At 39.8% G+C, this 27,581-nt stretch overlaps 1 protein-coding gene and 1 long non-coding RNA gene across 6 annotated transcripts in view; one reads left to right on the forward strand and one right to left on the reverse strand.

Moving 5' to 3' along the window:
• LOC134299356 (uncharacterized) overlaps positions 1 to 965 on the forward strand; it is a 42,443-nt gene extending 41,478 nt beyond the window's left edge. Inside the window, exon 2 of the long non-coding RNA XR_010006545.1 lies at positions 602 to 965. This is a non-coding gene — a long non-coding RNA (uncharacterized LOC134299356). The remainder of the gene's footprint in view (positions 1 to 601) is intronic.
• Positions 1 to 27,581, reverse strand: tulp3 (TUB like protein 3). Of its 5 annotated transcripts, none has more exons than XM_062982025.1 (11): positions 27,429 to 27,581; positions 22,331 to 22,382; positions 19,502 to 19,649; positions 15,432 to 15,590; positions 12,689 to 12,819; positions 9,149 to 9,346; positions 8,337 to 8,449; positions 7,664 to 7,778; positions 4,837 to 4,935; positions 4,048 to 4,219; positions 1 to 214 (listed from the first exon to the last, which is right to left on the reverse strand). In XM_062982025.1, the coding sequence occupies exons 1-11, from the start codon at positions 27,470 to 27,472 to the stop codon at positions 81 to 83; spliced, it is 1,365 nt and encodes a 454-aa protein (XP_062838095.1). In that variant the 5' UTR covers positions 27,473 to 27,581; the 3' UTR covers positions 1 to 80. The 5 variants fall into 5 exon arrangements, with proteins under 5 accessions (XP_062838095.1, XP_062838094.1, XP_062838096.1 ...); XM_062982024.1 differs by having other exon boundaries at positions 15,432 to 15,593; positions 27,429 to 27,580; XM_062982026.1 differs by having other exon boundaries at positions 15,432 to 15,593; positions 22,331 to 22,379; positions 27,429 to 27,547.

Raw genomic sequence — 27,581 nt, forward strand, 5'->3', positions numbered from 1 at the left:
TGAATATATATATATATTTATTCACAAATTATGAGTGAAGAAATAAAAATGAAAGGTATCCTTGATGTTATCAACATCTATCATTCACACGCCAGTTTGCTATCAAAGCTGGAGAGTCCAATGGCAAAGGCCTGAAGGGCACACATGGGATAATTGAAGTCCAAGGTGAATATGTCCTCTGCCACACGACCAAACTGCATCACGATATAGTCAGCTGGAGGGAGTTGGGTAAAGAGACAGAGAAAAAGAAAATAATAGCTGTGTTATATCACATAAAGATAGTAGAGTACTGCTCTATTATCTGCTGTATTAACTCTTGTTTTATTGTCTTACTGTGTTTTATTTTTTGTATATTGTTCAATGTATTTATGCTGTTTTTGTAAATTGTGCTAGTTGGGCCTTGCCGCATGTGAGCCGTCCCAAGTCCCCGTGGGGAGATGGTGGCGGGATATAAATAAAGTTTTATTATTATTATTATTATTATTATTATTATTATTATTATTATTATTATTATTATTATTAGAGTTGGAACTATTCAATTTATCTGTGGCAGATATTTTGCTAATTGGCTTTCTTTTCAAGTGGCTGCCTATCTCTCCAGTCTATGAATCTAGGGTTTTCTATGGAGAAGTTGGGCAACTTGGAAGGTGCTGAACAGACTGCACTCTGGCACCACAAGATGCAGAGCCAACCTTAAGAAATGGGGCTACAAAGTGGACTGTAGAGAAGAGCAAACCACAGAACACCTACTGCAATGCATTCTGAGCCCTGCTACATGCACAATGGAGGAACTTCTAACAGCAACACCAGAGACACTCCAAGTGGCCAGCTACTGGGCAAAAGACATTTAATATTAATGCCAAGTTTTTTTCTTTCTTAAAAAAATCTCTATGTTTGCAAATCCATTACAACTTGTACCCTTGGTTCACTTCTGACACAAGAAATAAATATGGAGAAGTTTTTTTTAATGTCAGGAGCAACTTAATAAACCGCAAGTCACTTCTGGTGTGAGAAAACTGGCCGTCTGCAAGAATGTTGCCCAGAGGACACTCAGATGTTTGATGTTTTACCATCCTCGTGGGAGGCTTCTCTCATGTCCCCACATGAGGAACTGAAGCTGACAGAGGGAGCTCACCCACTCTCCCTGGATTCGAACTGCCGGCCTATTGGTCAGCAGTCCTGCAAGCACAAGGGTTTAACCCATTGCCCCACATGGAGAAGTGAGCTATTGAACTAACTTGAGGCCTAATAGCAAAAGCTCTTCATAAAGCAATTCTAGCATTGAGAGAAGAAACAGCTTTTCATTATCCTATCCTTTCTTCTTCTTCTTCTTTATTTATTTTATTGTTTTACCCCACTCCCATCCTCCACCCTTTCCCCTTGGACATACACTTTGTACAATAAACTACAGAAATTATATTTGAAATATCAGTCTTAATCTCAATTTTTCCACTCCACATCTTAATACATTCTCTAATTCCTAACTGGATCCCACACATTCTTAATTATTATAACATTTTCTATTTTATCTATATTGTTCAGTTTACAATTTGTTATTTCCACATTTACCATGTTAACTATATAATTATACCAATTTGTCAGAGTCCACTTTGTTTTATCTTTCCATCCCTTCAATAAAACTATTTGAACACACGCTATTAATTTTTCAACCACACTTTCCTTTATAAACTCCTGATATCTTTGCATGTAATACATTTCTGTTGGCTATTATTATTTGAAGATTTAACATTCTATTAATTTCTCCTTCAATCATTCTCCAGTATGCCTGTACTCTATCACATTCTCATAGCATGCGATTAAACAAACACACATCTTTGTTTACAATCATGTCAATAGTTGTCCTTAACCCCTGGTAAAAAATGTGAACGTTGTGCAGGGGTCTTGTATCATTTTGGTAGCATTTTCCTTCTTAACTCCCTTCTCTTATCCTATCCTTAAGCCCTGCCATGCTCTCTATGGTTCAACCATGTGCTTTTCCTATGTATAAACATCATGCTTTTTACAGTTCTGTCTTGTGCTTTTGCTATGGTCAACATGTATTGGAATTTTATTATATTATCCTATATATCCAGCTATATACATTGTACATGTTTTAATGTTCATACATGTAACAGGGAATAGGAATATATGAGGAAACTACTTGTTAGAGAATGGCAGAGCAGAACCTTGTTAGTTAGGAATGTCGGCATATGGGGAAAATGTCTTTCTCGTGTGAAAGTTGAGAAAGTGGGAATTGGCCAATGTTTTGATGACCTGCCCAATGAAGGAAAGGACCATGAAAAGTGCAATGTATATCATGTTTTGACAAATGTGAAAATATTGCACAAAGTATTTGAACTGTATAACCTATAAATATATAATGCATATGATGCCTGCCAGTTGTGACATTAAGCAGGAGAGTATTTTGTTCCTATTTTCCTTAAATAAAGCTTCACTACCTCAAGTAAGCTCATTTCCTGAAATGAAGGGCCTGTATTGGACCGATTGTCAGAACTTTACCAACTAGATTAACACGTGACTCATAATAATGGGAATAAATTAATACATCATGTAAACAAGCTAGAACCCCCAAGTTCAGATGTTATCTAAGAGGCTCATTAATTAAGTTTTAGAATACAGCAGAGTCTCGCTTATCCAACATAAATGGGCAGGAAGAACGTTGGATAAGCAAATATGTTAGATAATAAGGAGATTAAGGAAAAGCCTATTAAACATTAAATTAGGTTATGATTTTACAAATTAAACACCAAAACATGTTATACAACAAATTTGACAGAAAAAGTAGTTCAATACACAGTAATACTATGTAGTAATTACTGTATTTATGAATTTAGCACCAAAATATCACGATGTATTGAAAACATTGACTACAAAAATGCGTTGGATAATCCAGAACGTTGGATAAGCAAGTGTTGGATAAGTGAGACTCTACTGTATTCGAAAAAGGCATCTCCCTGCTGTATTCCCACCCAGAAATGGACACTCTTTTCACCCCTGAAAAGCTGAGATTTGATATAAGGAATCAAGCAAAACAAAGCAGGAGAATAGCAAAAATCCTGGAATCTATTTATCAAATTCACCAAATACTACAATAAGCTATAGAGGAAGAGGAATTGTTAAACAACCACAAGGGGGAGCTCACATTGCAAAATAATCTAGCAAAAATGAGACTGGATCTACATCCCTGAAACTTCATGAGGAAATTATTACACCAATGTCACAATATAAAGACAACAGGACGTTTTGGTTCTGTAAAAACTTTGCACTTGTTCAGGAGATAATACTGGTGACCAAAGTAAAAGCAATGTGTCAAACATCAGGTTTCCAACTACACAGTTTATTGATGGCTAATACATTGTCGAAGGCTTTCATGGCCAAAAATACTGGATTGCTGTGAGTTTTTCGAGCTGTGTGGCCATGTTCCAGAAGCATTCTCTCCTGACGTTTCGCCCACATCTATGACAAGCACCCTCAGAGGTTGTGAAGTCTGTTGGAAACTAGGCAAGTGGGGCTTTATATATTTGTGGAATGTCCAGGGTGGGAGAAAGAACTCTCCAGATTCGAACCGCTAACCTTTCAGTCAGCAGTCCTGGCCGCACACAGGTTTAACCCATTGTGCCAGACCGGGGGGGGGGGGGAGTTTACTTCCCAGATTGATCTGGAGGAATAAGCTCTTTAGCATGGAAGATGGAGTGACAGCATACCCCATGGTTGGAGTCAAGCACAGCCTACGAGATGCTGGAAATAAGATGTGAAAAACTGCCTTTACCTCTATTTGTGTGATCTGTCCTTGTTAACGGTGTAATTGGCATTGAAAGTTTGCCATATGTGTGTTTTGTGAGTCCCCTTTGGGGTGAGAAGGGCGGGGTATAAATATAGTAAGTAAATAAATAAAACTCCCCCTTTTGGCCTATCCCCATCTAATCCAGAAATGTTTAATGAAAAACAGTAAATATATTCTCGATGCCAATGCTGCCATCTACTGAATACGAAGTTTGGCCCCCCGGCCCCTGCTTCAACACTTACGGTCATTTTCATGGACAATCTGGAAATTCTTCACAGAGGCCTGGGTGACTCTTCCATGGAAATTCAAGACATATGACTGGGTATCGTCATTCCATATTGGGGCTTTGTTGTGCAACTCTATCAGGTTATCCATGTCTTTATTTTGCCATTTTGCCAACAAACTCTCATGCTCCTATGCAACAGAATAAAGGGTGGGAGGAAGATAACACAGGCTTTCCATCTCCTTCACTGAGGTTTGATCTATAAAATTACTAGTAATTACTTCAAGTTCACATTAACAATTCCTTTTTTATGAGGAAAAGCCTCTGTTCCATTTTCACATTAGCCAGAGAAAATGGCTGGATGTTCCCATATTTCTTATTCAAATACACAACACATTTAGTTTAATACAATTTTTGTTATCATCCTTATCTTATAATTAGAGACATATGACCACAATTTTGAGTAGTGAGAAAAATGGAGCTTTCTTATTTTTCTTATTGGTTTCACTGCTTCAGCTCTATTTTTCACCCTCCTTCTTCTTTTTCCTCTCTGGCAACTCCTGGTCTACATTTTTAAAAAATCCCTCATTTCAAAATTCTTCTTTCCTTGTTCTCTTTATCCTTCCACCTCTCTCCTCCCACCCGGCCACTACTGACTAAATATCCATCCCCCCCCCCCCCCCGCCGCCTCACCTTCCCATCTCTTCCATCCACAAACCGGGTTGGTCAACATCTTCTTCCTTCCCTATCTTCCTTTTTTAAAAACCCCCACAGATACTCTTTGCTTCAAGACTTATTTTAAACTTACATTTCTTGGTCTGATAGGAATCCGCTCGTGATTCAGATTCATTCCTGGAATTATGACAGACATTTTCCTGGGTCCCTTAAATCCTAGTACATTGGTTTCCTTTGAAAAAGATGGTAGAAATTGAATAAGAGAAAGTAAAAATAAGAATATAGACAACAATTAAAGGTAAAGGTAAAGGTTTTCCCTTGACATTAAGTCTAGTGTGTCCGCCTCTGGAGGTTAGTGCTTATCTCCATTTCTAAGCTGAAGAACCAGCATTGTCCATAGACATCTCTGTCAGCTCACCCCAGCCGCTCGAGAATGAGAACGCGAGACCGGTGCGTAAACAAGGTGAACGTTTACTGAAGGATAACTGATGCACAAGAAGCCAAGAGTACTGGGTGATGCCCTCGGCCCCCTTTATATACCCTCCTCCCACATTCAAACATGCAATTCCCGCTTGGTGGAAAACCCGCGCATAGTGCCCGCCAAAACCCCCCTTTGTCCGTTGGTGTCTCAAGGCCGGCTCCGGCCTGCTTATCAGTCCAGGAATGTGCGGGAATGTCAGGGGCCTGATTCCTGGCGCCAATGTGAAGGCCCAGGAAACACGGATCCTGACACATCTCCAAGGTCATGTGGCCAGCATGACTGCATGGAGCGCCGTTACCTTTTTGCCGGAGCGGTACCTATTGATCTACTCACATTTGCATGTTTTCGAACTGCAAGTTGGCAGAAGCTTGGACTAACAGTGAGACCTAACCCTGCTCCCTGGATTTGAACTGCCAACTTTTCAGTCAGCAAGTTTTGCAGCTCAGCTGTTTAACTCGCTGTGCCACCAGGGGCTCCAATAATCCCCCCAAACCCAACATTATTATCAATGGAAAACCAATGATATAATAATCATAACAAACATAAGTACTCAATCCCCTTCCTCTCCCTCTGTGATACAGTAGATATTTATATAATCTTAATCTACTGATTAGAGTGTCACAACCCTTACCGCCTTCCTTCTTTTGCCTTTTTTCTTTGTGTGAAAACCATTTTTTTCTTTTTAAACGCATAATAAATGTATGAGAACCAGTAATCACGAATGATTGCGGTGCACCGTAATACTTACTATTACAGCAGATGGAAAGAAACTTACATTATTTTAAAAAGGAAAACAATGCCTAAGGGAGTACAATTTCTTGTATGGGTACAGGCATTGGATTGGATAGACTTAGAAATTATGGTGGATTGGGTAAAAATTGTGTGGAACAAAAGACCAGGTGTGTTACGGAAACAGTCAGCTTTGGACAGTTTGTGAAGACACACTGTCAAGGAAGTGAAGCAACTTCTCCGTGACAATAAAACACAAGAGGTGGTGATTCCTGGTGGCTTAATCTCTATCTTGCAGCCACTGGATGAATCCATGAACAAGCCCTTTAAAGACAACTTGCAGCATTTGTATAATGAGTGTATGATGAGCAGTGATTACCAATTGACATCTGCTGGAAATGTGAAGGGCCTGTTCTTAGAACTGCTGTGCACATAGGTCATTAAAGAGGGCACTGTTGTCAAAAGCTTTAAAAAACCCTGGCATTTCTAATGCACTGGATGGATCAGACGATAATGAACTGTGGGAGAGTAATGGGTAGGAAAAAAAATCTATCTGCCATGAGCAGTGCTGAGGATAGCACATCAGATACTGACAGCAATGACAGTGGTAGAGAGTCTTCCGAAAAAGGAGGTTAAAATGTTTAACTATATACATTTGTTTCCTGGACACTCTTGGATATGTTCTCAAGTGGTTTTTAACATTGTTTTATTAAAAAATATACTGTTTTGAAATAAAAAGTGGTATAAACATCAAGAACTGGGAAACCCTTGAATTTTTGTGTTGTAACCGGAGAACAAAAGTGCTATGGATTTTGAAGAGGAATGAATAAAGGGAAAAGGAAGAAATGTGCCAAGAGGAAAGTAAGGTAAGGTAAGGTTTTTCCCTGACGTTAAGTCCAGTCGTGACCGACTCTGGGGGTTGCTGCTCATCTCCATTTCTAAGCCGAAGAGCCGGCGTTGTCCGTAGGTCAACGTGGCCGGCATGACTGCATGGAGCGCCGTTACCTTCCCGCCGGAGCGGTACCTATTTATCTACTCACATTTGCATGTTTTCGAACTGCTAGGTTGGCAGGAGCTGGGGCTAACAGCGGGCGCTCATTCTGCTCCCGGGATTTGAACCTGGGACCTTTCGGTCTGCAAGTTCAGCAGCTCAGCACTTTAGCACACTGTGCTACCACCAGGGGAAAGTACATCAAGCACATCCTTTTCTTGAGTGTCTTCCATCTGTCATTTATGGATCCACCACCAAATCTCTTCCTTTGGAAGATCTAGCCACAAGTGATCATCTGTGATGACACGAGATTTTGCTTCACATCCCCAAACCGGCTTGAGAGCTCAATGGAGGCTACACGCCGTGGTCCCAAATTGCCCAGTGTTTGGAAGGCAGTTGCACAGTTGAGTGGCGCTGAAACTGGTTTGTTGCTAAGATAATGGTTTGATAGGATTACGTCTCATGGTTTAAATTACAAGATGGTAGATGTTGATTCAACATTAGAAGGAACCTCCTGGCTGTAAAAGCAGCTTGATGATGGACCAATTGCCTAGTATGGTGTTGGGTCTTCCTTTCTTGATGTCTTCAAAAAAGGACTGATTACTTACTTGCCAAGCAGGCTCTAGGTGCAGATTCTGCCCTAAGCTTTCAACCCAAACAGGATTTTCCTCCAATCTATAATTCCCTCCAGTATAAATTGGTATGAGACAAAAGTCTACAACCTCCTTATACCCCAGCCACCATCAGTAAGTCACTTACGTAGCAAATAGCAGCCATCTCGTGTCGAGTGTGGGCTTTTTCCACTAGCCCCTGTGCTTTGATCGGACTAACCCCATGATCGTAGACGGTAAATTTAGTCCCCATAAGATTTGATCTATGATTAAGGAATAAAAATCACATAGGAGATTTCCTTTCTCTTAGAATAAAACTGTCATTTTATTACTGTTTTCTTATGCCCTGGGAAAAGAATGGAAATCCACCTCACCCTCTTTGTTGGATCCTCAGCTTCTTGAGTTTCAAAGGCTGAGCTGTGGCATTCATACTGTCTAACCGTAAGGTTATGATTTGCAATATTATATGAATGATCATACAAGGAATACATAACAAAAGCCACAAAATGCAGGAAAAGCAAGTCATACGCAGCCTAAATTGGGAAAGCTTTATCTGGCATAGTACAGAATGAAGACATGCAATCTATCATGGCAGAAAGGTCTTCTCTCCGCCTTCAGCAAGACAAGAATATCACTGAACATTTGGTGAATGGCTACAACTAAGTTATAAATCACAAGCTTTAACTACAGAAACTCTTCAATTCAATCCCTGACACCTTCAGATCATAAGAACAAGAGATCTTGGAGCAGTACTGCTACTAAAAATAAATATCTGGACAGCACTGGTAGCTTCATTTATTAATTAATTTTGTAAGTCTCACCTGAGTTTTCCAATGAAACTTCCTCCTTCCCTGGATAAATCTGTTGGATCAATTGAAATGAGATAATTTGATGTTTTGCTTTTTTTCCTTTTTCTTCCCGCAAGAAGGAATACCTAAAACATTTCAAAAAATGACTGAAGAACTGAGATAAAACATTTCAAATCAGAACATGCATTTTAAAAATTCTATCTAAACTCTAGTAAATGTTTCGATTGGATTAAACAGGAATTAATATCTTGGATTACAAAGTTCCCCAGATACAAAATTAGTTTAGGAAGGAAGTATTTCATTTTTCTTGCAGGATACTTTAGCAAGTACACAGAGCAATGTTTAAACCTTTCTGGCAGGAGCAATGTTTAAACCTTTCTTGTTGCTATTAACTTAAAAGGAATTTACTGTATCTGTATCAATAGATTGATATTTAATTGTTGGTCATCTTTTTGTAACAGATAGTCATATATTTTCTCAAGGTTCTAATACAAATGTAATGATACTGTTTCCCTCTGTTACAAAATTAAATGTCTATTTTTCCTATTGCTAGATCTCCCATGATTATTCTAAATTTGCCAAGATAAAAGCACTGAAGGGTGTTTAGTCTATGTTGATCTTGATTTCTCTCAAAACCACACAGAAAACCTTTCATGTGCTCCAGCATTATATATAATTTTGCAATAACATTGTCAATTGCTCTTTCTGGGTTTTCATTCTTCATTTGGAGTGGTTGGTAAACATTGTGTATAGTTTTGTACCTTACAGTATCTATGTTACACCTATGAATTCAGAACAAGATGTCATGCCATTGTTCTAAGTACCTTTCTGTCATCTTCCCGTTCCAGATGCATATAGTATGTAGGAAACAGACCTCGGTCCATCCCCTTTTTATCTCTTGTTATCCGACACTTCACTGTGACGCCACATGGTGCAGGGCGTAGCACAAACTCCTCCAAGTTTTCAATTTCTCCCAACTGTACATCTGTCTGAGGTAGTGCCACAGTAGAAGCATCTATTTCCTGTGTGAGAAATATTTAAAATTAAGCCGGAACATCGTTCTCCTCTCCAGAACATACATAATCAATAAAAGTTCGCGGTGTCCACAATGTCTTAAATGTAAGATAATTAATTAATGCTAAATGAGGATAAGTTTGGCAAAGAAAACTAAACATCACATTTTGCTACTGGTTGTTTTTGCAAGTAAGTATATGGGATCTTATGCCACATCCCAACCCTTCAAGAGTGAAGCAGTGGGAGCCAGCACATGTCTCAACAGATTTACACATTGCCTCAAAGGACAACTCAGTTACATTTTTATAGCTGCAGATAATACCCTATGTGTATTTATTTATTTTATAGCTCACTTTTATCCCAACATAGGACTCAAAGTAGCTAACAACATAAATTAAAACAAGGTATAGCTAAAAATCTGCGGCGGTGCAATGGGTTAAAACCTTGTACTGGCTGAACTGCTGACCTGAAGGCTGCCGGTTCAAATCCGTGAGATGGGGTGAGCTCCCGTCTGTCAGCTCTAGCTTGTGGGGACATGGGAGAAACTTCCCAGCTAACACATCCAGGCATCCCCTGGGCAACATCTCTGTAGACAGCCAATTCTCTCACAGCAAAAGCGACTTGCAGGATGTTCTCAAGTCACTTCTGACACGATAAAAAGCTAAAAATCTGCTAATAACTTTTTTAAAAAATTGAACAAACTGTTGTATTAAAAGCATCAGTACAGGTTGAGCCCCCTTATCCTGAAATCTCAAAACCTTTGAGGCAGCAGCTATGGCTTGCCTGCTCATTCCTCTCTCAGATCCTCAGTTTCTCTCCAGCCTCACATGATGACTCCTCACATCACATTCTCCCTGCCTTCAAGTAGCAAACAAACAAGAAATCAGACTGGAGAGAGATGCAAGGATCTGTGAAATGGCAGGAGGCATAAGCAAATATTAGTCTTTTAAGATGAAATATGAAACACTTTTGCTCCAAGTACTTTGGAGAATTTGAAATCATATTTTAAAAACATAATATGGATAAATACAGCTTGCACACACACCATTAAAAGGCCGTTCTGCACAGTGAAGTAATCATCTATTGAAATAAAAAGTTCTTCATGTGCTAACAAAAGGAGCAACTCTCACAACTCCACATAACTTCTTCTAGCAGTTCCATGTATATGTTGAACATAATGGGGGACAGAATTGACCCTTCAAACTACTGGCCTGTAGTCATCCACCATGTGGATATTCATGTGACCAAGGTCTGTTTTAGGCAGAATGGCAACCCACCTTGCCTTCAGAAGTACTCTATAAGTTGCAATGAGATGTCAGTAAGATATCAAGACAAACAGGTCAGAAATGTCTTTATAAATCCTATCCACTCCCCGGTGATGAAAAAGTGATTTATCAAGTATGAAAAAGTGAACTAAGTGCGGTAGTTCCTTTAAACAAATTAGGTACTGACATCCTTGAAAAGAACAGCAGAAATACACACAATTTGTAGAGAGCAATTCTGGAAGTTACCTGAAAGAATGAATGTTGAGGGTTGACAGTTGATTATTAGTTGCAAATGGTTCTATTGTGGGTTACTATAGCAAAGATGTAGCTCAGTTAGATGTTAAGCAATGTAACAAATATGAGTAAAGTTACGTTATGGGTAAAAAAATGTAATAAGCTTTCATCATTATAATGAGTGCCAGGAACTGGTTAAAATGCAGTAAAGACTAACAAATGTCTCATGAAATGTAACTTTCCAAATTTAAGATAAATATATATGGCTCAAACAAAATGTGTTATCTTGTAAAGGCAGCATAATGAAGATGATGTCTGTCCAGTGACTGTGAGAAAACTACATGGTGCCACTTAAGGATCTGAGAGGAATAATGAGAAGACTAGAACCTAATTGAGATGAAATATATCAGCATGCTTCCAAATGCAAAGACAATTGCAGCAGAGTTTAACAACATGAACAGACATGACTGCCACTAGGAGAACATTGTTGAATGAATGAAGACGCAAGTTACAACTGGTCAAAGTTTTGAACAGATGACAAATCAACTGAATGAGAACAGAAAGACGCTCCAAATTGATTCAGTATAAGAAAAATAAATAGCTTTCAGCTAGTGGGTAATACACCAAATGCACTAGAATTCTGCATAAAATGCTCGGTTACTAGGTATCAGACAGACAGTGAAAAATTAAAAAGGGCAACCAAAACTATAACGTTTTGGGGGAAATTCCCCTCATAAAAGGGCATGTTTGGGAGAAGGATTAGAAACAATAAAAGGAAAGGAAAATATACATAGTAGAGGTATATAGTAAAAACAACAACAACTTTATTTTTGTATGCTGCCACCATCTCCCCGAAGAGACTCGGGGCAGCTTACAACAGGACTAAGCCCAACAAAACAAAGTCAACCAAATAAAACCCATTTACAAATGTCAATAAACATATAAATTCCCCTCAATAAAAGAATATGTTTGAAAGACTTAGAATGAAGGCAACTAAAGGAAAATATACACAAATAGGTACTGTAGATAAATATGAAAAAAATGTGGATATATTGGAAAATGCCAATTTATTTATTTTCATAATGCTAGAACTTGAGATCATCCAAAGAAGCTAAAAAGTGTGATGATTATTATTATTATTGCTTTTTCTCTTTTAAAAGAGACTAGTAAATGTACAGTTTTTGTTTAAAGGCTACTCCCACAAAATCCACTTTTTGTCTGATACTTGTATTTTATCCACTCTAAAGGATCAACAATATTTACAGATGTCATCCAACTCGGTCAAAAAACAAAAAAAGGTCAGGCCATTTGCTAATTTCTTGATGTTTCCAATATGGAGAATGAAGCTTTGGCTTTCCCAAACTGAATGACATTTCTGAATTGGGCCCAAATTGAATCAGGCAACCTCCGAATCATTCAAAGATGAATCAATCTGGTTCCAATTTGTCAAAAAAAGTATAAACAGAAATAGTATATAATGCATTTCTCTCCCTCCCCCCACCTGCAGCTGCTCCATTATGCAGTCAGCCTTCCACATTCACAGGGGTTAGGGGCACAAGATGCCCCCAAAAGTGAAAAAACACAAATAAAAATTGCTATTTCTTTTACCCCTGAGAACACCTCTTTAGGAATCTCTTGTACTGAGGATACATCCTGCATATCAGATATTTACATTATGATTCACAACATAGCAAAATTACAGTTATTGAAGTAGCAACAAAAATAATTTTATGGTTGGGGGTCATCACAACATGAGGAAGTGTATTAAGGCGTCGCGGCATTAGGAAGGTTGAGAACCACTGCACTAGATGGTCTAGGATGGACATATTTGTCCCAAGAGTTTGTGCTTACTTTAGCAGAATGTTGGCTGTTTGCAGAATTTGACCTCTGAGATTCTAATTCAGGTGAATGAGATCCTGACTGCTTCTCAACATCTTCTTCTTCAGTGTCCTCCTCATCAAAATTCAAGCTTCCAGAGATACCTGCCAGAACGACATAACCACTAGATCACTAATCTTACATTTACAAAGAAGAAATCATAACTATACTATTTATCAAGAAATATCCAGAGCTCAGAAGTAACACATTGCAAGCAATCTACTAATGTATAACAAGTTACTTCCTTCTTTTCTTCATTTCCCCCTAATAATAGTTTAACAAAAGAACAAGTGCAGAATGAGTTAGTTTTTGACATAACAAGTAACACACTTCAGCTGCCTTTAAAGCATGAAGGGTGCTTATAGAGTCATCTTTAACAGAGGCATTTATTGGGTTGCTGTGAGTTTTCCGGGCTGTATGGCCATGTTCCAGAAGTATTCTCTCCTGATGTTTCGCGCACATCTATGGCAGGCAACATCAGAGGCATAGCACTTGACTCAAACAGAATCATTATGTGAATCATAATGAGAATTCAACTCAACTCCTGCAGATTGACAAGTTCTGGTAAAATGGATTGGAAAGTTTCTGGGAGGTACCTTACTTTGGCACTGAAATCCTATATCCATTAAGATGGTACTAGCAAGGAGCCACAGCAGCAATAGCTATTAATCTTATTAGTCCACCTCTTTCTCAATCCTGAGACTTGGGACTCTTTTATAGAATCAATAGTTAGAAGAGACCACATGAGCCATCAATTCCAAGCCCCTGCCATGCAGGAAAAGCTCAATCAAAGCACCCCTGACAAAAGGCCATCCAGCCTCTGTTTAAAAGCCTCCAAACAAGGAGCCTTCACCACACTCTGAGGCAGAGAGTTACACTGTAGAATAGCTCATACGGTCATGAAGTTCTTCCTAATGTTCAGATGGAATCTCTTTTCCTGTAATTTCTCAGTGTCCTAGTCTCCAGGGCAGCAGAAAACAAGCATACTCCCTCTTCCTTATGACAGCCTTTCAAATATTTATTTTTATTCTCTCAGGTTGATTTCAAAGACTTTATACTGGTACTGCTTTGCCATCTAAACAGCTTTTTATGTGAATTTTTGATTATGTTATTGCAACTGTTTAAAATTTTAAAGAGAAAAGAAAAAGTATATTTTGCTTCTTTCTATCAGAGCATGATATTCCAGACAAAATCTTTCCTATGCTTACTTATAAATTTCATGGAGGCCTATATACCTCACCCCCAATCTGACCACTGCATGCTGTGTAATTTGAGACTTGTAATGCCAACAATGTGTTGGCATTACAAAGCTTGTAATGCCAACAATTGCCCTCGAAAATCACAAAATTGCCACCATTCAGTGGGATCATACACAGCTTCCATACCAAGACACATAATCTTTTCCTGACAAGCTTTTTATTTCATCCAAAATCAACATAACGACAATGATTTTTTTAAAAAAATCATGGCTGTATTTGTCCAAAAAAGAACTTCAAAACAGCAGAGATTAGAGGGATCGCTGGAGGAACGGTATCATCATACAAGGTAGCTGAACAGACCGAAAGACTTCCATGGCTTTTATTTATTCCTCTTCTTTAGAATTTTCCGACAAAGTCTGGAGTGTGCAAATGCTCAAAAATCAAATAGGGACACTTTGGGAAACGTCTCTGAGAAAAATAGCTGGGGTTAGGGAGTGCTGTTAAAGCCTGTCTCAACATGCAAAAATTCTACAGAAATTACTGGAACCACCTAGTGGCTTGACATAAAATACTGCAGTTACATAATTTGAACAAATATTCTCAGGGGATTTTCCAGTTCGCTTTCTTTGGGAATTTCTCAGGAATTGATTCCCTGTGAGAGAGCGTCAAGTCAGCTGAGATATCTCAATTTCCACAGTGAGGAGAGTAATAAAATTCTCTGCCCACTTCAGTGACCATCACCATCATATTTTTTTTCTCTTTTACCCAATGCAGAGGGTTGCCCAGACGATGAGTCAAACATCTGCAGGCTTGTGATCATATTATCATGGGCAATCAGCCTAATTTCCTCTTGTTTTTCTTTCCATCCAGACAGAAAATGTTTAAGCCAAAGTAGCAAAGCAGACTGGGTGAGATCTACTCTCTTAAAACAACCAGAATTTCACTTAGGTTTAAGCTTAAATATTTTTAAAATATATATATATTTAAAAGGAGGGAATAAAGATGAGCAGAAGGGATACCTTAGAAATAAACAACTCATAAAAACTTACTAAGCCTATACCAAAACTTACTAAGCCTATACCTATGCAGGGGTTAGGTGAGCAGGAACTGCTGCAAAAGTGGAAAAACAATGGGGGTAAGGCAATCATTTCCCAAAATCCTTGGAGAAGCATAGTTAGAGAAGCTGTTTGCAGGGGAGACATGATTTTGCGGGAGTCAGAACAGCGACAAGCTCCATGGCAAACTGTTTCCCAAATGCATACCAGAGAGGCTAGGGAATCGGTTTGCAGGAGACACAGTGAGTGCATCTATATTGTAGAAATAATGCAGTTTGACATCGCTTTAACTACAGCAGTAGTTCTCAAGATGTTTTGACCTTCCAACTCCCAGAAATCCCAACAGCTGGTAATCTGGCTGGGATTTCTGGGAGTTGTAGGGCAAAACACAGGTTGAGGATAGAGATGTATATATGCAGGAAAAAGTGCATCCTAGAATTGAAGAAATACAGTAGTTCTCACCTCGTTTCTGTAAGAGGTCTTGCAGATCCATTTTGGAAACTACATCCGATTGAATTTCCTTGCGCTTTTCTTGGTCAGTGTAATTCTCTGTTATGGATGATCCAACAGAAATCTGGTCTTGTGCTACTTGATTTAGAGAGGCAACTGGGTCATCAATACCTACTGACCAGAGTGAAATAGACTGCTAAAGCATAGGGCATTCAATAACTGAAATATACAAGTAAATCTTTATGTAGAAAACAGGTTACATATACACTAGGTGCTACACACTTGCAGGTTTCATATTTACGGGTTTCACCTTCTCAGATTTGATTAGTCATGGATTTGATTAATATGGCTCTTCCAGCACAATATGGTGAATATCTGCTAGAAAGTGCCCACAGATTTGTGCTGGAAGACCTAGAGAGAAGTTCTCAATGAATATGGAGGGCTGACTGTACTTAGAGCACTCCACACCAAAACAAGATGACCATGCATTTGTTTACTGGCATAGCTCAGTTAACAAAGTGGATGAGTTTATGAGCATGACTTCTTTATTAGAAAATTTGATCCTAGAGGCAGAAATCACATTAAATCAATAGGTACAGGTTCCTGCACCACAAAAAGAAAAGCAGTTCAACAAGTTTCATCAAACCTCTTGTTCAAAACTACCATTATGCTCATATGAAACAAAGGTAAGCCTTGCAAAAGGGAAAAACAAAAATATTCTTAACTTTCTGGAGACCATTTGAAAACTCCTTCTAAAATCCATTCATGGATTTTCATTTTGGTCTATAGATCTATGCTTTTTTAACACACTAGAAAGGCGGGTGAGGCAAGCTAACCTGCACTCCCCCTTTCTCTCTGTTTGCATGCCTGCGTAAAGGATAGGAGAGGTTGCTATTTACCTTGCTTGTCAGCATAGAGTATACACAGCTACAGTACGATTACTGGAGTAGAATTGTATTCTTTCCTAGTTCAAGCTTGTAAAGACCTGGCTGTGAGACCAATCCTTTGGGGCAGTACAATGAGTAGGATCAAATTATTTTAATCTGGGATCTTGTTAGATCTTACCTTTTTATTTCCAGAGTTTTTCTGCAAGATTTGGCATTCAAGGACCAGAAAAGTAATGCTTAGGGAAGACTTTAATGCTTTTCTAAATTGATTATAATTATGTTTATGATAATATGTCCATGCACTGCGATGCCTTATCATTTTCCTTCTTGACAGTTGTGATGATGATGATGATGATGATGATGATAATGATAATGATAATAATAATAATAATAATAATAATAAACAACTTTATTTCTAGACTGTCCTTTCTCCCCAGAGGGATTCAGGGCAGTTAACACACACATAACATTCAATGCCACAATTTCTTAATGAATATCAAAAGTATAAAATGACAATAACATACACATTATAATAAAAATTCCACATTAGAAAAACAATAAATTTAAACATGACAGTCAGTAAAAACATTACTGCACAGAACGAGCTTATACATGGACCAATTTAAGTGACCAAGTTGCTGAAAATGTTCAGTCCTTGTTCTAGTTTCACTTAGACCATAGCTGCTATGGAGTGGCAGTTATGTTAGCCCTCCTCTCCGTGTGAGAAGGTGCACAGATGTGTCTTTAACTGTTTCTTAAAGGAGAGGAGGGTGAGGGCCATTTTTATTTCTTTAGGGAGGGAGTTCCAGAGGCAGGGGACAATCATGGAGAAGGCCCCCTCTCTCATTCCCACCAGCTGCGCTTGTAACGGGAGTGGAACTGAGAGCAGGGCCTCCTCCGCTGACCAAAGTGCCTGAGATGTGATTTGACAAATAGCCTGGACCTGAGCCATTTAGGGCTTTATGGGTAACGACCAGCACTTTGTACTTAGATCGGAAACAGACCGGCAGCCAGTGGAGCTGCCACAACATGGGAGTAGTTTCTCTCCCATGTCTATCTGTTATTGCCTCCTAAATTTGGGCATGGTTGTGACTATTGGATAACTTAATTGACATATTATGCTTAGAAATAAAAGCTGATGTATTGTATGTTATGTGTTGTGTGGCACCATTGTGTGCTAGTTTGTAAGCTGCTCCAAGTCCCTATTGGGAGATGGTGGCGGGGTATAAAGTTTTATTATTTTATTATTTATTATTATTATTAAGGGCTCTCTTCCAGCTTTTTATTTGGTAACCATGGTTCAAAGTCAACCTAGACAGCCTCTAAATTGGTCCGAGCCTTATGTATGGAAGGAAAAAATAAAGGTAAAATAAAAAACTAAACCCTTAATGCAAGGAAACAATCTGCAAATTAGAACTTGCATTAAAATTGTGAAAATAAGTTTATGACTCCAGGGGCAGCTGTTCTACCAAATCTAGTATATTACACCAGATAGTGACAGTGAACAGATGTATTCCTGGCTTTTGAAATCTTTTTTTAGAATTTCAGCAAGAAAACATGACGGGAAATCAGAAGAACAAACAGAAAATAAGATTTTGCAGACTAAGCTGTCAGATAAAATGCTTAGTAATATGTATTCAAAAAGAACTCCTATTTGATCCTACTTTACCGCATGACATTATACAAACCATGTTGGATTTGTGTACTATCTTCAGGAACATTCAACTTCAAAGGTATTATTTCTAGACATACTGACTCACGCTTCCTTTTGTTCTCCATTTTGTTCTCCAGGTACCAGAAATGTTACATTAAGTTATTTTTTCTCTATTTGATTTCAGTTTTGTATAGCAATATTAATATCAAGTGAATACAGAGTTTATGATATAGTATACTATGGGGTATAGTATTAGTTAGGCCTATTTTTAATAGTAACTCTCAAGCAACCAGAAACTACATTATTCCGGCCTCTACCAATCTCCATGAGTGCCAGTTAACTGAAAGTATTACAACCATTGTTGTATGTTGTAACCTGCCTCAAGCCACGAGGAGAGGCGGAAAAGAAATAAAATTATTGTTGCTGTTGTTGTTGTTGCAGAAACCTTTTGTTCTTCATGGTTAGAATTGATTAGTTTTTCTCCCTATGTTTTAATCAATTTAATTGCTGTTTTTATGGGGTTGTTAACCGCCTTCAATCTTTACGGTTTAATAATAATAATGATAATAATATGTTTACATACATATTTCTCGGCCAATTGCATCTATATAACTATGTCATGTTTATTTGTTGACTGCCCTGATGAAGGAAATGCATTGGATAAGTTCTAATAATAAACAGATGTTCAAATAAAAAGAGCCAGTCTACACTTGAAAAATGTTTATTTGTCTTGTATTTTCCCAATCTGCATAGACTCTGCATTTGCCCCATTAGATCCACATGCAGCATGCACATTATGATGAGTTCATCTTAAACGGCTGCACATGACCAGCCATATGGCATTGGTTGTATTTCTTTTTATCATGCATTGTGAATATGTGTACATCTGCCTAAAGTGTCTTTATTAATCCTATTATGTAAAGGTGGACTAATACTGATATGCAGTATATTGATATTCAAATATCTGCATACACTTTCCTTTTAAAAAATAATCAGTAGCAAAATGAAAATTTAAAATTCAACTGTAATTGAACCTACTTCCCAATGGGAACAATTGTATGACCTACTGGTAGTTGTCACCTCCCACCAACCAGTTTGGGCCATCACTAAGTCCTCCCCCAGCTATTGGGAACAACCAAACTAAAAAGACTTTGGAATTCTTTCCGGTCTTAAGCCAGAATGTGGGGCAAAACACAATTCTTTTAAAAGTAGTTTAATGACCAAAGACACACTGGAATGTAAACTGTCATGAAAAGCATGTGACGGAATAGCACACAATACAAAGTGAGTACGATTTTTTTGTATGTGTAGACAGGACTCAGTTTTATGGCCCAGTTTAAAATCAGTCAGTGAGGAAGCCAGATACGTCCTTTCCAACTTTAACCAAAAATTAACTGTGTACTTCACTACAAATCGATCAGCACATCCTAGAAAACTACATAATACAGAAAACAGCCAACTGTTCCAGAATTTTTAGTAGTCTTTTTTAAAAGGATTATTCAAAGTAAGAAAGTGTTTCATCAAATCAAAGTTTTTCTTACCACGGGGGACAGAGGGACTGCATGCAACTAAGGGAGTCTGTTCTTCTCCCACTTTGGACTTCAATTTGCACAACTTTGCTTCTGGGTTTGGCTGAACCATCAAGTGTTCAAGGCGCTTTTTCCTCTGCTTCTTCTCAAGAAGTGTTCTCTGCCAAAGAATAAAATTGTTTACTTATTCAAGGAAAGAATTCTTAGTGACTCTTGAAAGCCCATGCCACAGAATGCAGTAGTAAAATTACGAGAGGGACTTCACTGTTAACAAGCATGCTTTAGATTAAATCACTGTACAGCAAATATCATTTGAAGATTTGAACCTTAGGCTGTGGAAATTTACCACTTAACCTACCACTTCTCCATGACATCTATATATATAAAACAGTGATGGCATCAGGGCAGCGGACAAAACAACAAAACTACAGGCCCCCCAACCTCGAAATTTTACAACACAACCCATCATTCACGGCTCTAGGTTGATACAACAAAAAGAAAAGAAAAATAAAGTTCTAATTACAGTGAGAGGAATAATAGTTTTTATCCAATTGCTGCCAGTTTGAAGGCTAAGCTCCGCCCACTTGGTCTCCTAGCAACCTACTCAGCCCAGGGGACAGGGACAGTTAGGCCTCAGGCTTCTTCCACAGATTATCAGATTTTAACTGGATTATATGACAGTGTAGACTCAAGGCCCTTCCACACAGCTATATTACCCATTTAGAATCTTATATTATCTGCTTTGAACTGGATTATCTTGAGTCCACACTGCAGTATAATCCACTTCAGTGTGCATACTAAACATAAAGACAACCATACAACAGACATTCAATACCACCAGTACCTCAACAATTTCTCACCAACACCACCAGACAACACCTTAGCAACGCGTGGCCGGGCACAGCTAGTTCTGTCTAAATCTCAGCTATCACCAAAATATGAAGCCTTCTACACTTTTAACAGTTGTCATGCTTTCCCTTGTTCCCACTTCTTTGGGTCATCTTTTTTTCTCTTTTTTGAAGATGGGACAACTGTTGCCTTCCTTCAGTCTGCTGGAACTTCTCCAGGAAATCTCAAAGATGATTGCCAGTTCTGAATTATTTCTGCCAATTATTTTAATATCCTTGGATTTAATTCATTTAGAGTAGCCATATATTCCTTTATTGCCTCTTTACCAATATTGTGCTGCATTTTCCCTACTGAACAGGTGTTAAACCTGCAGCCTGTGGTTTTTGGCCCACAACTCCCAGAAATCCCAGCCAGTTTACCAGCTGTTAGAATTTCTGGAAGTTAAAGGCTAAAACATCAGGGGACCCACAGGTTGAGAACCACTGCCCTAGATGTTTAGGCCTCCAACTCCCAGAAGCCCTAACAAGATTGTCCAATAGCCATGAATTCTGGGACTGAAGTCCAAAACACCTGGAGTTTAACACCACTGCTCTACTGCATCCTTTACTCTGTCATCTCCAAATTGAGCACTTTTAACCTTTTGGGAGAAGACTGAGGCAAATAATGTGTTGAGCAGTTCTGCCTTTTCTCTGTCCTGTGTTAGCATTTTGCTACGACCAGTATGCAGTGGCCCTATCATTAACTTGTTCTTTGTTTTGCTGCATACTTGCCAGAATCCCAACTTCATTAAACCTCAAGTCCATGGTCCAGGAAGACAAATCCTTCCTGGTGTCAACATCTGGGAAGCCAGTTATTCACATCTATTATCCTCCTCTCCCTTCCTGGCCATGTCTCAGAACTGGAAGAAGAGATGAAATGATGACCTCACCTTCCGCTTACTATTCAGTGTTTCATAATCCTGTGTGATCTCTGAAGGCTATGCCTTGCACTGTCATTGGTATCCACATGGACCAAAAGCAAGGGGTAATTATCTGTGGGCTCGACAAAGCTTGCCAACCTCTCTGCTACATCTCAGATTTTTGCTCCAGAGAGACAGCGCACCTCTAGAGTCATCCTATCCACAAACCAGTTGTTCTGTTCACTTCAGCATAGAGTTTCCTACCACCATCACACATCTTCGTGGAGGTTTGGCAGGGACACCTGCCCACTGTCTGAGGACAAGCTCTGTTGCTCTTCTGGCTATTCTGCATTAACACTGATGCTATGAGAGTTCTGAATTGATTCTTGTGACTCTAAACAGACAGAATGATTCTTGGTCCTGAATGACTCTTGATAATGAATTATTACTTTTATGTATACCTTTCTTCCAAGTGTCTATCTCCTGTGTTTGTGAAGTGACCTCCTTTTCAGAGAGAGCCTCTATGTGATTATCCTTCAAGAAAGTCTGCTCTGTAGTGTTCAGGGAGTGTGGCCTTAAGACACTGGACCTTCTTTTCCAAGATAGCCCATTAACTTGAACATGCTGCAAGCACAACTATCTGCATCCTTGGGCAAGAACACAAACTTTCCACAGCTGTTGAAGGTGAATGCACGAGTTCCTACTCCATCCCTTTTTAACCAGCATTCAGTAAAGGATGCAACAGAAATCTGCTCCCACCACACCAAATGTCTCTGTAGCAATAGCTCCTTTTCTAACCAGCCTATGACTTCCTGTGACCTACTTCCTCTGCAGAGATCCTCCTCCTTCCCGAGACCAGTTGCCCACACAGATGACCTGAGGCTATTCACACCAGACCACAGGATCCAAATGAGCAAGCAAGCCTCTACTGAATTTACACAAACAGCCATACCCCAAACCTTAGTTCAACGAACACTCCCAACAATCACTCCCGAAAGACACGCTAGGACTGGAGAGGTTTTCCCCAAGAGACACAAGATAACTTTGCGCTGTCTCTTTCGCTACATTCATGCAAACACACCTATTTGTCTCACCTGGTTCTCTAGCTTCAGTTGCCGTAGTTTCAAAGTTTCATCCTCAAAGCTACTGAAAAAGAAATGATGTGTTAGCTATTCAAGTTTGTAAAAAAAACACCCACGATGAGATGTGATTGTAACAATGTAAAATGGTAGAGGTTTAGAGCCAACTTCTAACTGCTAAGAAAGGGATTGTTGGCAGTATTGGGTATCTGTTGCTCTTTCCCTGCTTTTAATTATTGTGATATGTATTTTTCTCTAACTTGTACTTTTAATTATATTACTTGCCTATTCACCATCATTTGGTTAGCTGATTAGATTTCTATCCCAGCTATCACCAGTCTTTACACCCTATGAATGGTGCAAAGTGTGGCTAGTTGAAATCTAAGAAAATGTAGAGGTCTACCTAATTTCCATACCTGCTCTAAACCAGGCATGGGCAAACTTTGGCCCCCCAGGTGTTTTGGGCTTCAACTCACACAATTCCTAACAGCCGGGAAGATGGCTGGGATTTCTGGGAGTTGAAATCCAAAATATTTGGATGGCTGAAGTTGGTCCATGACTGCTCTACAGTGTATAATTTGAACAATAAAAATTGGCATATATCAATCAAATGCATCAACAAAAATGGATTACAGTACCAAAATAAAATTAAATCCAACTAATAAGCTAAAAAAGTGATAATCAGCAGACGGGGGGCAGAAACTGTCTGGTTCACAGTCCCCTCTGCCTGTTTATGAAGACTTGAATAAATGTGATGGCATAATGGCATTTATCTGAATAAGTTACAGGTTCATAATATACACACAAGGCCATAGCCAGAGGTGAGTTTTTAAAAATTTCAAACTCCCACCCAAATGTGTCAGGTTAAAAAAATTGGTTAACTCATAAATTGGTTAACCAGTTAAAATATATGAGTAAAAGAGGTTTCGGGAGGGGGGTTGAACCCTTAACCACCACCACCACCCCGGCTACAACCCTGCGTGCACGTATTCTTAGTTTCCACCCTGAGCTTGAAGGCACAGGTTTTAGCACTTGCCAGGAGCATGCTTGCAAATTGAAAACTAGTTCAGCAGCTGCACACACTCCTGTAGATGTCTCAGTTAATTACTGTAGTGGTGCTGTATATCAAGGCTGCCTTCAATGTGCACTCAGAAATAGAGCACACAACCCCTGTATTGTAACAACTCACACAGTGGTTCTCAATAAGTGGGTCCCCAGATGTTTTGGCTTCAACTCCGAGAAATCCTAACAGTTGGTAAACTGGCTGGGATTTCTGGGAGTTGTGGGCCAAAACACCTGGGGATCCACAGGTTGAGAACCACTGCACTAACTGCTGCTTTGTTTCCATACACAATTCAAAGTGCTGGTTCTGACCTATAAAACCTTGTTTCAGTCTGTTTGAAAGACCATCTTTCCCTATACAAGCCTATTACAGTCCTTCTCTGGGTACCAGAACATTTCCAAACATGCCTAATGGGAGCAAAGGGGTCAATCTTGCCAACAGTTACTTTCAGTTTGTGGAATTCCTTTTCCAGAGGGACTAGAACTGCCCTCCTTTCCACCAGCAAGTGAAAATTCTTAGGCCCCATCTACACAGTTTGAAACAGCATTACATGGCCAATGTAGACTCACATAATCAGTTCAATGAAGTAAAATTATATGAGTCTCCATTTCTTGCTTATGACAGCAAGCAAAAGGGTATGCAAGGAAGAAAAGGCTCCTCCCATCTCCTCTCTCTTTCTTGCCTTCTTTAGACTTAACTACAGGGAGGACAGGGCCTCCTTCAGCTCTCCATTTATGCTCTCTCCTTCATTCATTCACTCACCTGCATTCTCAATCTGAGTGCTGTGTGTTACTTCTACAGATCACCCAGTGTTAAGAATCAGAACATCAGGTATAAGGTAAAGGTAAAAGTTTCCCCTGATGTTAAGTCCAGTCATGTCTGACTCTGGGGTGTGGTGCTCATCTCCATTTCTAAGCCGAAGAGCCAGCATTGTCCGTAGACACCTCCAAGGTCATGTGGCCGGCATGGAGTGCCGTTACCTTCCCGCCAGAGCGGTACCTACTGATCTACTCACATTTGCATGTTTTTGAACTGCTAGGTTGGCAGGAGCTGGAGCTAACAGCAGCCGCCCCCGCCGCTCCCAGGGTTTGAACCTGGGACCTTTCAGTCTGCAGCTCAGTGCTTTAACGCACTTTACCACTGGGGCTCCAAGCATCAGATATAGACCATTACAAAGGAAATGAGCACTCTGACACAGAAACATCCATCGCTTGCACAGTGCTAGCTTCTGAAAATGAAGGAAGGCTGGATGAAGAGGGAACAGCTCTTCCTAAATATCCTAAAGGCACCAGATTCTGTCTTGTCTTATCTACGCATGGCCAGGCCTAGTTAGTACTTGGGTAAGACAATGTCAATGAATACTAGGCACTGTAGGCTATGGTTTAAAGAAAGGCATAGCAAACCAACTCGTGAGTAATTGTTACCTAAGGAAACTTTGAAATACATTGATTCACCTTGAAGTAACCTGAGGGTACATACACACACAGCTGCTGCCTCTAGCAAGGTGAGAATGCAGCTGCTTCTCCTTTGCACCCGGATACTCAGCATAGCAAGAAAGATGTGTGTCACTGGATGAAACCCAGTGTGCTTCCTAAAGATAATTTACATGAGAAAGCAACAAAGCTACGAGATGGTTATTCCTTCCAGGATCAATCACAATCACCCCTGAACGTCCTTTATCGTCACACATAGTCAATCCAACTCCTTGGTTCTCTGAGGAGCTGGCTTTGATGAAGTGGTCGAGATGGAGACTGGAGTACATTTGGCGGAAATTTGGCTAGAGCCTCCCTTAAGGCCTACTCCACGGCATTACAAGCAGCCAGAAAAGGCAAGAGAGAAGGAGGGAGGGAGCAGCAACAGATTTCATATTATTGTCGAAGGCTTTCACGTCTGGAGTCACTGGGGTATTGGGTGGTTTCCAGGCTGTATGGCCGTGTTCTAGCAGCATTTTCTCCTGGCATTGAAAGTATTCTTTCCTGTTTAATTGTGTGGCACTGACTTTGAAAGTTGTTATTATATTCCAGAAGCTTTGTTCTTGTGGCTGAGGGTAGTACAGTACTATTATTTCCTTCAGTCTTGTAATTTTCCTTAATGAAAATATGCCACTTTAAACCTTTCAATGTATTGACCACAACAACAAAGTTTTGGCAATTTGATAAAGGTTTCCCATGTTTTTTTGGTAGAACCAATTAGGAAATGACATTTGTAGCCCAAGAAGAAAAATTGTGTTACACAGGCCCCTTCTACACAGCTGAATAAAATCCCACATTATCTGCTTTGAATATATGCCAGTGTGGACTCAAATAATCCAGTTCAAAACACACAGTGTGGGTTATCTGCCTTGATATTCTGGGGGGCCTTCCACACAGCTATAGGCAAAGGTAAAGGTTTTCCCCTGACATTAAGTCTAGTTGAGTCTGACCCTGGGGGTTGGTGCTTATCTTCATTTCTAAGCTAATGAGCCGGCGTTATCAGTAGACACCTCCAAGGTCACGTGGCCAGCATGACTGCATGGAATGCCATTCCACACAGCCATATAACCTAGAATGCCAAGGCAGGAAATCGCACAATATCTGCTTTGAACTGGAATATATGGTCGTATGGACTCAAATAACCCTGTTCAAAGCAGATACAGTGTTCCCTCACTACTTCGCGGTTCACTTTTTGCGCATTCGCTGTTTCGCAGTTTTTCAAACTCTAAAAGACTATTATAAATCATAAAAAATTACAATTTACAGCCTAAGGAAAGGAGGACGGAGAAGCCAAAGGGAGAGAAAAGGAGACCAAGCAGCAACAGGAGAAGATGATTTATCAACACACGCTTGGTTGATAAAGACTTAAAAGCGTGTATAACTACTAAAATAACGTATATATTAAAATATAGTGTCCCTACTTCGCAGATTTTCACTTATTGCGGGTGGTCCTAGAACAGTGATGGCCAACCTATGACACACGTGTCAGCACTGACACGCCTAGCCATTTTTGCTGACACGTTGCTGCATGCAGATTGATTGGGTGACTATGTATTTTGTGACCAAATTTGGTGTGATTTGGTCCAGTGGTTTTGTTGTTTACTCAATGGGAATTATGCACATTACATTTATATGTGTGTGTGTGTGTGTATAATTATATCATTCTATTATTATTGTAGTATATGATATTATTACTATTATATTATTATATTATTTATTATTCATGACTACATTGAAACTAGAATAGAGAGAAATCAGCATGGAAACTGCAAGAGGTACCATAGATTGTTGTACATGGAAATAATGTTAGTAAATAGTTTTTGATTTATTAAATACAGTTATATATTACAATTATATATTTTTGTTATTTAAACTATACATATTGCGAAATTATGGGGGTTTTTTCTCAAAGTGACTCACCACCTAAGTCATGCTAGGTTTTTTTTGGTGAATTTTGACACACCAAGCGCAAAAGGTTACCCATCATTGTCCTAGAACCTAACCCCCGTGATAAGTGAGGGAACACTGTACTGTGGGATTTTCAGCCTTGATATTCTGGGTTATATGGCTGTGTGGAAGGGCCCATAGTGTAAGTAGTGGATGCCATTGTATAATCTGGGCAATAATTAATCACAGAGCTGGACGACACCACATCCGGCCCACCCCCCACCATGCAGGAAAAACACAATCAAAGCAGCCCCGACAGATGGCCACCCAGCTTCTGCTTCAAAACTTCCAGAGAGCATGTTGCTTTTCTCCTCCTCCTCCTCCTCCCACTGTCACAGATAGGCTTCACTGATGAAAAGGACCAATGAGGTGGGGGAAGGAGCGGCCGCCATAGTTCCCCCTTCCCTCTCTTTCTTCCGGGTGAGAAGAAGCAGCGTCTCTATGGTTCTATGATACACTGTAAAAGCCTTCTCTCCGGCCGCAGAGCTCGAGACACGGAGGCCCCCGCGCGCCTGCTGATTGGCAGGGATTCCTGCAAGCTCGCGGCCCGGGCGTCGCCCTCCTCCAGCCTCTGCTGCAGCCCCAGCATCCCCCTCTCCCCGCCAATAGTACCCTTGGGCCTTGGCCTCACCTGGCTCCCATGGTAGCAAAAGTCACCCCACTTCGGCTGGCCATCCTGCCATTGCTATGGCAACCAGAGGAGGGGGCGGCTCCCTCGCAGGGTCGGGACCGCCCCCCTCCTCCGCCTTTCCACCCCTGACGAAGCCTCGGCTGCGCGTGCGCA

Source organism: Anolis carolinensis, chromosome 5, assembly GCF_035594765.1.
Source record: "Anolis carolinensis isolate JA03-04 chromosome 5, rAnoCar3.1.pri, whole genome shotgun sequence".
NCBI lineage: Eukaryota > Metazoa > Chordata > Lepidosauria > Squamata > Dactyloidae > Anolis > Anolis carolinensis.

What these genes read in the sequence shown, in the direction of transcription:
- tulp3 (XM_062982024.1), bottom strand. Translation starts at nt 27,472, where the DNA reads ATGGCCAGCCGAAGTGGGGTGACTTTTGCTACCATGGGAGCCAG. An exon ending in CAGTCCCTCTGTCCCCCGTG is followed by an intron (nt 15,594 to 19,501) that starts GTAAGAAAAACT and finishes CACTCTGGTCAG; the next exon opens with TAGGTATTGATGACCCAGTT. An exon ending in AGTTTCATTGGAAAACTCAG is followed by an intron (nt 7,779 to 8,336) that starts GTGAGACTTACA and finishes CCTTAATCATAG; the next exon opens with ATCAAATCTTATGGGGACTA.